Source organism: Dermatophagoides farinae, unplaced genomic scaffold (assembly GCF_024713945.1).
Source record: "Dermatophagoides farinae isolate YC_2012a unplaced genomic scaffold, ASM2471394v1 contig7, whole genome shotgun sequence".
NCBI lineage: Eukaryota > Metazoa > Arthropoda > Arachnida > Sarcoptiformes > Pyroglyphidae > Dermatophagoides > Dermatophagoides farinae.
The window spans coordinates 230,083-240,919 of NW_027461522.1; the positions used below are offsets into that span (position 1 = coordinate 230,083).

Consider the following 10,837-nt stretch of genomic DNA (forward strand, 5'->3'; position numbering starts at 1 on the left):
ATGATGAACCTGTTAAGCCTGTACAAAGAACTGTTATTAAACCTTCAGTTCGGAATGATTCTTCGTCCAGTGATGATGAATCAGTTAAACCTGTACAAAGAACTGTTATTAAACCTTCAATTCACAATGATTCTTCGTCCAGTGATGATGAACCTGTTAAACCTGTACAAAGAATTGCAGCTAAATCTTCTGTTCAGAATAATTCTTCTTCAAGTGATGATGAACCAGTTAAAACGTGTACAAAGAACTGTTACTAAACGTTCAGTTCATGATGATTCTTCTTCACGTGATGATGAACCCGTTAAAGCTGTACAAAAAACTGTTATTAAACCTTCTGTCCAGAATGATTCTCCTTCAAGTGATGATGAACCCGTTAAACCTGTACAAAGAACTGTTATTAAACCTTCAGTTCGGAATGATAATTCCTCTTCAAGTGATGATGAACCCGTTAAACCTGTACAAAGAATTGTTATTAAACCTTCAGTTCGGAATGATTCTTCGTCCAGTGATGATGAATCAGTTAAACCTGTACAAAGAACTGCTATTAAACCTTCAGTTCATGATAATTCCTGTTCAAGTGATGATGAACCCGTTAAACCTGTACAAAGAACTGTTATTAAACCTTCTGTTCACAATGATTCACCTTCAAGTGACGATGAAATAGTTTTACCGAAGGGGAAGAAATTTATAGAAGTTAATGATTTTTTCGATTTTTCTTCTAGCGACGACAAAAAGAAAAATGCCAAAGATGTCAACGCTTCTATACCTAATAGCAGAAGAAAAACAAAAAAATTAATGGTTAATGATACATCAACGGAAAAAAGCAGATAACTCCCCAAGGTTTGATGATTCTTCATCTGAAGAAGAACTTTTAAGTGCATTTGAATATCAAACTTCAGCTTCAAATCTCATCGACTCTTTATCAAATAAAAGTGATATAAGTAATGTTGCTGTCTTGTCACGTAAAAGTAAAAAAATTCGAATTTCAAACAATGCAATCAATTTATCATCAAGTTCCGACGAAGAATTCAGAAATTTGAACAACAATGAAGTTTTGGATAAAAATCAAAACCAGCGTGTTTCAACAGAATTAGAGTTAAACGAAGAAAAAAAAAAAATGCTTAGATAATGATGTTAAAAAAGACAATCAAAAGTCGGTTACATCAAAAAAAATTAACTATTCGACTCAGATTTCAGACAATCAAATATCAGAACAAAATTCCAATAATGCAGCGCATAAGCACCACGATCAATACGGACTCTCCCTTTCATCACCTAAAATGTCTAATTGCCAACTTAAAACGAATAACCACGGAATACACGCATCAAGCGATGTGCATGTAAGCAAAAAAGTATGTATTCGTGAGAATCAACGAACTTTTGACACAGAGTCAAGTAACGATCAATTTGAAACTCCATTATCATTTCATACCCCTTTACACGACACTGCCAGCGAAACTAGTTTCACCTGTGAACAAGACGAAAATAGAGTGAAGTTAGTCGAAGAATGCAATTTGGACGACTTCAGTTCCGAATCTGATTGAACTGTTGTCTGATTGCTCATATGTTCACGCGATCAGTTATTTATTTTCATTTATAACAGCTAAGTAAAAAAATTCACGCTACGCTACGTCTTTTTGCATACTTGAGATAGATTGATAAATATACAAAATGTTTATTTTATATTTAGATATGATTTAAGAAAGTTCCAAACACGATCTTTGATAACACAATATAACAAGTTTATCTAGGAAAATTTCTTGTGCTACATACAGTAAAAGATGTCAGATGCATGTGACAAAAAACACACGCTACACAAAGATTCTTTTGAAATTTCAAAAGTAGAAATAGATAAAATGCCAGAAATTCAGTCGACCGCAAATCTGATGAAGATGGAAGAAGAAAGTCAAAAGCTATTAAAGTTGAATATGAAGGGAGGCCAGAATCACAATGCAAAAAGTCAGCACAAAAGATGACCTTAAATATAAATATGGGCAGGAGAGAAGATGTCTGTGAAACCCCATTGATACAGACACCCAATGTAACGCTAAATTCGCCTTCGTGTTTAAACCTCACGCCTCTTTCTCCGTTAATGATAAATCAAGATGCTTTGTCTTTCTCGCAGCTAGAAGAAGATTGTTTATCAGAGTGTGTGGTAAATACGCCAAGAGGCGAACTGGTCGAATGGGACTAAATAAAAAACTTTATTTTCAGAGATTAAATAATTTCCTTATTAAAACCATTGTCTAGAAAACTGTGAGCAAGTTTTCGGCGATACCCATTTGCTGCTTTGGCTAACTGTAGTATAACAGTTAAATTTTATAAGTTGAACTGCTAAAGACATGAAGTGATCGCTCATTCTGTAAACAGCAAACAAAGTCAGTTTCAGCTTAGGCGCAGAATAATTAAAAATCCAATACTCCGTTGTTGGACACCACCCAGTGAGTGTGTACTAGCCAATGAACACACTAACTAAGTGTTTTAAATGCTTGTTAGTTTGTACCCACAACAGATGACTGGCTTCTGTTCGGTATCTTTCAGCTGAAAAGATTCTCGATAAAAGTTGTCCCGCATACTGTTATCGTTAAATTTTTCGTTTTTTTGTTTTTCTTCTATTGACTCTGCCATAGCGAGCAAAGTATCTGACACATTTTGTTTCGAAATCGCACTGGTTTCAAAAAACAACAGCCCGTTTTCATTTGCATACTGTTGGGCTTCTTCGTATGTAACTTTTCGTAAATTTTCTCCGTCAACAAGATCTATTTTGTTTCCAATAAGTATGATCACGATTTCTGCTGGCGCAGATTGTCGCAGATCTGACAGCCACCGAGGAATATTCATGTAGCTTTGTCGCTCAGTGATGTCGTACACCAAAAAACAACCTAAAGCCCGGCGGAAATGGCTTTTTGTGATAGATCTAAAGCGTTCCTGCCCAGCGGTATCCCATATATAGAAAGACTTTTGTTTGCCCGACTTGGTATTTACGACGATCGTTTCAAACTCGATTCCAATAGTAGCTGAAGGCTTGTCAGGCAATTTTTTTTTTGCAAAAGACATAACCAAGTGTGTTTTTCCAACGCTGGCGTCTCCCAGAATAAGCACTGCAAACTCTTAATCAGGCAAACTTACGCTTGTTCATTGTGGCGTTCATGACAGATATGATGTCTTATAGTTGTACATTTAGCGCTGCAAAGTGTGACGACTTCAAACGAATGAAATTTTATTTCTATGATTATATTTAATCAATAAATTATTTGAACGCTTTATTTTTTTGGCAGTGCCAAAAACAATTGAAGCTGTATAACCTAAGTACATCTACATGAGATCTAAAACTAAACGCTTGAGATTTCCTTGCGCGTCTATTTTAGACAGGATATAATTAGAATAGTTATTTTGTATGTGGACACAGTAAGGAATAATATCTGGTTCTTCGAAAATTTTTTCAATAATAATGCTGTATATTCCTTGAATGAGCGTCGACGCATCTTCTGGCAAAGAGCTCACGTCGAGCTTTTGAGTCTGGAAGTTGAATAGATCGAATAAACAAGTGTTATGGGAACATTGTTTGTGTTGCACCGATATTTCGTGCGCAAAAGTGTTTAAATTCTCTATCAAGCTTTCGCGTGTAAAGCAAGCAAAGTAATTGAAACTCATAGAAAAAAATAAATGGGTTTCTACTAATTTATATTTAACGCTGTGTATACGAGCAATACATGGAGAAATCGAGGAAAGATCGGGTTCGTAGTAAATGTTTGCCAGAACATTAGCAAGAAGCTGAATTGCATCGAGTTCTGGGAATTGGTCTAGCATTGAAGCCGAGAATATCGTTTGTTTGGTAGATATGCTGTACTTCAAGCATTCGTACCAGATTTTATATATTTCTGTTTGGTTCTTAGCTACAGAACGCGTGTATTGCCAAACATAGTTTTGATTCACGGTATAAATGAAATCAATCAGATTCATTAAACTGTTAATAAAATTTAATCCTTTCAACAATTTGCAATAATCGAGCGAGTTGGCCTTTGTGTCGATAAGGCTCAGACCCTGAATAAGAGATAGGTTGTTTATAGGGTCTCTAAGAGCTTGAATAGAGTCGAGCAAATTAGATGGCATAAAATATTCGTGCAAATTATCTTTGTTGCAAACATAGACATTTTCCACAACCTCAGACTCGTTCTCAATCACAGACTCTGCATTAAAAATAAGATTAGTTAGCTTTAAGACGGATTCTGACTCAATAAAATACAGTAACTGAAGCAGTACGTTTTCAATGTCAGACTTTCTTTTTGTCGCTTCGTCCCAGTTTTTAATGTTTAAAATAAACAACGCATGAAAAAAGATTGTGACGATAAACGAGATAAAATGACCGTTTCCCTCGTTTTTGTTTTTCGGACAAATGACGGTTTGGAAAAACTCAAACAAAACAAAAATTCGAAATGTCTCCATAGGGTTTTGAACGGGGTTAATCTTATTAGACAGATGAGCGTGAACCACATTTTCGATCTGTTCGAAAAAAATAAATGTGAAATGATACTCGCTACTTCGTACAAAACTTCGTGTGTCAGGCGTCGGACAATTGGCGCTATTTTTATATTGCGTCAACACATTATCACAACTGCCGTTGAAAATAGAGTCAATAAGGTGTTTAATTCTTTTCTGGTAAGTTTCGATCACGTATGAATAAGAACTTGACAAACTATTCAAGTTTGAACTCAAATGTTCCGTTAAACTGTGAAAATGGAACAAGGAACCTTCCAACAAGATTTTGCATTGGGCGTAAAAATTTCGGCGAATTTCAGCATTATTGTGGACTGTATCTAATTTAAAAACTTCGCCTCCACTCCAGAAGTAGAAATTGTACATCAGCTCTGCCCGCATAGGGATTGTACATTGATAGAGCGTGAGACAAGACAGATGTGTTGGAACTCCCTTCCACCATATCTTAAAATTTCTAATGTCATTTCGGTAAAAAAAGTTATCTAGGTAGTAGATATATTCTAGCTGTGTAAAGTTCGCGTGATAAAAAGTTTTTGAGAGCAAAAAAAGCTCCAAAGGAAATCCTCTTGTCAAATGTATAAAGACTTGATTAGAAATTGTGGTTTCAGACTGAAGATTTTCGTACTTAACTAAGAGTTGTGAGTCCAGTTTTGTTTCAGAAATGTCTTGCCTAAGCACGCTTATGACTGCTCGCGAGAACAAGAAAGGAGTGAAATAGTAGGCTGGAATCACAGCAATTTCGGCAGAGTCGATTTTCAAAGAAACGTTCGAGTCTGGGCCGAGTTTATTCAAATTAGATTGAAACAAAACGTGGTACTTTGGATACAAGAAGTTTTCAGAAAACAAGCCAAAAAGCTTGTTGATTTTAGTTGTCAAAATGTCCTTGCGTTTGTAACTGATATGGTAGTTCAATAAATGAAAACAGATCATTTCCAAAAGAAATAACGGTTTATTCGACAGCCTAAATGTCTCAATGGCTTTGCACAAGCTAGCAGCATTCAACAATAGACAGTCTACAAAACTAGAAATCAGATCGAAATGAGCCAAACCGACCGTCAAATTTCGCATGAAATGAACAATAATTACACACCATTGCTCGCCGATAAAGCTGTCTCCGTCTGGTTGCAGTACGACCGCATTAAGCAAGACAAACAATAGCTGAATTAAGCGACTGCAAAAATTAACAGACAAAAAAGATGAATAGGTCACAAACGTAGTAATAAAAGCTAAAATATCAGTAATATCTGCCGAGTGTTTATTGTACAGTTCTTCCAAGTAATCATAGGTAATTTCGTCGCATTTGGCGAAAATCTCCAGCGATAATTCGCCATACAAACTTTTTTCTTTAGCTAACTCAAGAATAAATGATATTACTGGGTTAGACGCCATAAAATGCGGTTTCAACTCATTTCTTGCGTCTGTTAGATGAAAATTCAAATTATAAGCCAAAAATTACTACCTAATACATTTATTAAATTATAAAAGAAAGAAAAATACCCGCACGACTTTATGCACTAACTTATCAGTCTGCTATCACTTCTTCGTCAACAAGGTTATCACTATCGTCGTTAGAGCTATAGTTAGAGTCGTTCATTACCTCGGGCTTGTGGCTGTTTAGTTCATCCAAAGAAGTAAATATTTTTCCAGCTCCCAGACTCAAAATCATACCTTCTTTAATTTTACTTATATCTTCAGCAACGAAGTCGAATTTGGTTGGATCCAGGTATTTTAAAACACACCTGATGTATTGACACATAAAAACTCCGCAATCTAGAGAGCCCGCGTTTTGTTGAGGCAAATCGGATACCACTATTTTTTTCCAAGCAGTGAGCTCATAATCGAAATCTTTTTCACGCTTTGACTTATAATAGAGAATAAATTTAACCAAATATTCTATTACAGCGAATCCTGGCCGCAACGCGATGTCTTGTTCTGCGGCAGAAAGTGAAAATCGAAGCCCATACTCACTATTGGAAAGCAGTTTTCGCACACCAGCAGAGTATTGCGACTGAGTGGAATCGAGCCAATACACCTTTTTGTTTTTCACGTCAGCAACCAATAATATCCAATGCACGGAAAAATAATTGTAAGGAAAACAAAGGAGTGAATAGTCGTCTAAATTTACGTTTGCTCGCTGCAGATATTTGTGTAAGCGTTCAAAGACTTCAATGCACTTTTCCCTCACTTTCAAGCTAGCCATGATTCTCTTGATTTCAGACTTCCATGAACTCATGTTTGAAGGTAATACAATGTTGTCAGACAAAACTTGTTCCTCTTGGTTTGGTTTTGCTTGAAACGCTATGTCGAACTGGTTCATATAATCTGTTTCGAATACATACACTTCTTTCGATTCATAGTGCTCTTTGAGCAGCGATATGTAAATATTAATAACGTCCGCGTTCAATTCTGTTTGTAAACGTGACATGATCTGACTATTTTCGTTTTTTGAAACACTTTTGGTGTTTGCAAAACGGAGCATCAAACCATCTGGCTGAAGACATCTCAACAAAGTTTTATATAAATAAGGATATTTATTGTTGCACATGATGGACTTTGAGTCTGGAGAGACATCCAGATAATGTAGTAAAAGTTCTCTGTTAAATTCCCGGTGTTTTCCAGCAACCCACTCGTCTAGGTCATTTTCAACAAAGCGAGCGCGTACGATAGATGCAAACCTTTTTAGTACACAGTTTACGCCCTCATTGCAGCGTTTCAAAAAATAATTAAACTCTATTATTTCTTTTAGCATATATATAGTAGTAATCGAATTCGAATAGCTGGAATCCACTCTGATTGAAAGAAAGTCCAAATCGTCGAAGTGGAAACAGTAAAAACAATTCTCCACCAACAAGTCCGAATTCGTAGCTGCTGTGGTGTTTTGTTTATCCATCTTACTGATCAAAACAGTATTTGTTGACAGTTCAATATCTGTTTTTTCTTTAATTTTACGGTTTATCTTGCTTTTCGAAAGTTTAGATTCGTAACGCGAATGCAAGTTTTTTGTTTCGTTATCACTGTTTTTTTTCGCATTTCTAGAGTCTGAAAAAGTTTTAGGCTTGTAAACCAAGTCGGAACTGTACCAATAATCGTCATTTTGTTCTGCTTTTGTGTCTAGCTCGCTTTTGCTGGCTTTATAAATAATTTTTTTGTAAGCAGAAGAATCGATTATAGAACTTTTTTGCTTGGTAAGACGCTTATTTTTTCTTTCATTCTTGATGAGTGAATCTAGATCTTGATTTAAGTTGTCTGAACTATCTACAACCATTTATTTCAGTGCCAAATCAGCGAGTTTAGTTTTTTTTCTTTGCCAAAGCAAATTAGATAATAACGTGTATCATTTATGTCTTTCTGAGGTTGCAGAAAGAATAATATTAATTTATCTCATGTTAAAATAAATACAAGAAGTTTTAGAAATAAAAATTTTTTTTGGGTAGTTTCGTCGTGTTAACACTGCAAAAAACAATAACAGTCCATAGACAGACAACGACTTAACATTAGAAATAAAAACTAATGGCAAATAAAAAACTAGCGACCGTAGGCGTCGTCAGACTTCACAAATTACCGCATTTACTTGAAATTTCTGATTTAAAAAAATTTTTTTCGCAATTCGGGACAATCAAACGTACAATTATATGTCGAAGTGCGAAGACAGGAAACTCAAAAGGTTTTGGTTTCATTGAATTTGTGAACCCAGAAGTGGCCAAAGCCGTTACAGACTCGCTCACGAAAATTCCTTTTCTCGCTTCGTCAGTCAAGCTGACTTACACAGAAATGCCTAAAGCCGCACTTCGTTATTTGTCAGCCAAAAACTCGTTTTCTAACGTGATTCAGGAAGTGAAAAATCGCGCTCCACGAATTATAGAAAAACTCACAACTGTGACTACTCTCGAAGCGGACCAAATTAAAGATACTATGCGGAAAAAACTTATTGACTCCGGAATTCCTGTATCTTTCGAGCCTCTCACTTCGCTCTGACTTCAAAAAGTCATAAGACGAAATTTTTCACGAGCGATTGCAAAAAAGCTGTAAATATCCTGCCTACTTTTGGGTGCACGTGATTTGCTTGAACGAATTCATGACTTCGTTGATATGTTCTTTGTCTTGTTCCATGATGTTCAACTCACTTTTCAAAAGCTCTTTCAAATCTCCTACGAGAGCTATTGTTTTTTCATACTCAGTTTTCAACGTGTTTAGCTCTTTTAGTTTACAAGATTTCATCGCTCCCAACATTTGGTCTGATTTAGCTTTAAACTCCTCCTTCGTTTTGGTCAGTTCGCCTATTTTTTCCTTATACTCACTTATCTGGTCTGACAAAGTGTTGAATTGGTCTATTTCAGCAAAGTCAATGCTGGAATGCGTGGTTTGCGAATCAGAATATTGGAGTGACATATGTTAAACAAGCGTTAATAAACAAAATAAAACATGTACGTGCAAAATTTTTTAATCTATATTATTGTACAGACGAAAATCGACCCATCACTACGGCCGCTCTGATTCTCTATTACTCGATAACCAATTATAAGTAAATAATTATTTTTGCAATTAACAGATTTTTTTATTTTTAATCTCAATTTGTGCTGGTTCAATAAAATCAAATAGCATTTTTCTTGATTATCATTTTCAGTGAATAGCGATACTAACGTATTCAGTTATTTAGTCGTCACAACAGCATGTATAACTCTCAGTACGTTAACAAACAGCCATTATTTGTCTAGAAACGAATACGATCGAGGTGTATCAACGTTTTCTCCAGAAGGACGATTGTACCAAGTCGAATATGCTTTGAACGCTGTCAATGTAAGTGAATGACTGATTATTTTTTAGCACGGGTCTACCATCATCGGTATTAAAACCAAGGAAGGAATAGTGTTAGCTAGTGAAAAAGCCATCAAAGACAAACTAATGGAAGACACTGCAGATTTGAAAAAAATCAGCAAAATAGACGAACATGTAGCGTGTGCCATTAGCGGTATTATCGCTGACTCGCATGTTTTGATTCGCCACGCCCGTTTCCAAGCCAAGAACCACTGGTTCTCTTTCAACGAACTTATGCCCGTTAAAAGCATTGTTAACTGCATTTCCGACTTGTCTCTTCAGTTCAGCGGAATTCGAACTGAAGAAAAACAAATGTCGAGACCGTTTGGAGTTTCAATGCTCGTCGGCGGTGTCACGGACAGAGAAGGCCCAGTTTTGGTTTCCACTGATCCAAGCGGCACTATTAGAAGCTGGAACGCTGCTGCTTTTGGCGCCGGCCACGAATGTGCCACGAACGAGTTGGAAAAACAATACAAAGCCGACATGACGCTCAAGGATGCATGTCTACTAGCATTGCAAATTCTGCGACAGGTCATGGAACACAAAATCGCAGACTCCTCTGTTCATCTGTGCATCATTCCTACTAGCACCAAACAAGTTACTTTCATCGAAGGTAAAGAACTTCAGGATTTAATTGACGAGCTACCAGCAAACACTGATTGTATCAGAATTGATTGAAGTTAAGCACGCCTTTCTTCATTAATTAAGAATTGTTTCTTGTTAATTAAACACTTAATATCTTATATCTGAATCTTTTAAGTTTAAATATTCATTTTTAAAGAACCCAATTTGTGAAGTCGTTCAAAAAGATCCAAAAGTACATAAACTGTTATTTTATCAGTAATACTAGTTAATAATTTACACTTACAAATTATTATAGAACTATAAACTGAAAAATTATTTTAAAATACAAAATAAAGCGTTCATTAGACTCAAAACGATGCAAGCAAGGCTTCTATTCTGTCTTGAACGACTTTGTCTAAGCGGAAATCTACGTTCAAATCATCTCCGTAACAATACTCTAAAACGACGGAACGTAAGACTTCCTGCCAATAGTCAAAATCAAGACATTTTAATTTCTGTTGTAGTTTTTGTTTCAGAACAGGATAACGTTCTAGTTTAGCATAGCAAGAATCTCTCTGTGCTGTACTCGATAATTTAATTTTTTTTGAATCTTCTATAGTTGCGATTATAACGGGCTCTACTATTATTGAAAGTGGCTGTAAGTTTTGTTGTTTACGTACATTATTTACATATAAGCCTCCTTTGATTGTTTCTTCAGAAACAATCAAGGCTTGTATATTTTCCATAGTACCAATCGGGCTAACACCGTGTTCGTCAAGTTCTTCGATAAGCAAATTAATTGTGGGCGAGCTCTTTTTAGTAAACTTTTTAAAAGTTACGTCAACGGTGTATTCGTAGAGATTAAGAATTTGTCTAATCATTTCTCGCACCATATAGTAACGCGTGCTAAACGTATAGCTAACTATAGCTTTTTTCAGACTTTTTGCCTGAACAGTTGTGT

The 10,837-nt window shown here is 35.8% G+C and overlaps 1 protein-coding gene and 1 pseudogene across 1 annotated transcript; one reads left to right on the top strand and one right to left on the bottom strand.

Annotated features, from left to right (window-relative positions):
* Positions 1 to 266: 266 nt before the first annotated feature.
* LOC142598113 (ras-related protein Rab-4B-like) lies at positions 267 to 6,852 on the bottom strand. The gene is made up of 3 exons (XM_075735075.1): positions 6,837 to 6,852; positions 2,577 to 3,101; positions 267 to 526 (listed from the first exon to the last, which is right to left on the bottom strand). Exons 1-3 carry the CDS (start codon positions 6,850 to 6,852, stop codon positions 267 to 269), a joined length of 801 nt encoding a protein of 266 aa, XP_075591190.1.
* A 1,416-nt stretch (positions 6,853 to 8,268) lies between these two features.
* On the top strand, positions 8,269 to 9,990 carry LOC142598114 (uncharacterized; annotated as a pseudogene).
* The last annotated feature ends 847 nt before the right edge of the window (positions 9,991 to 10,837 follow it).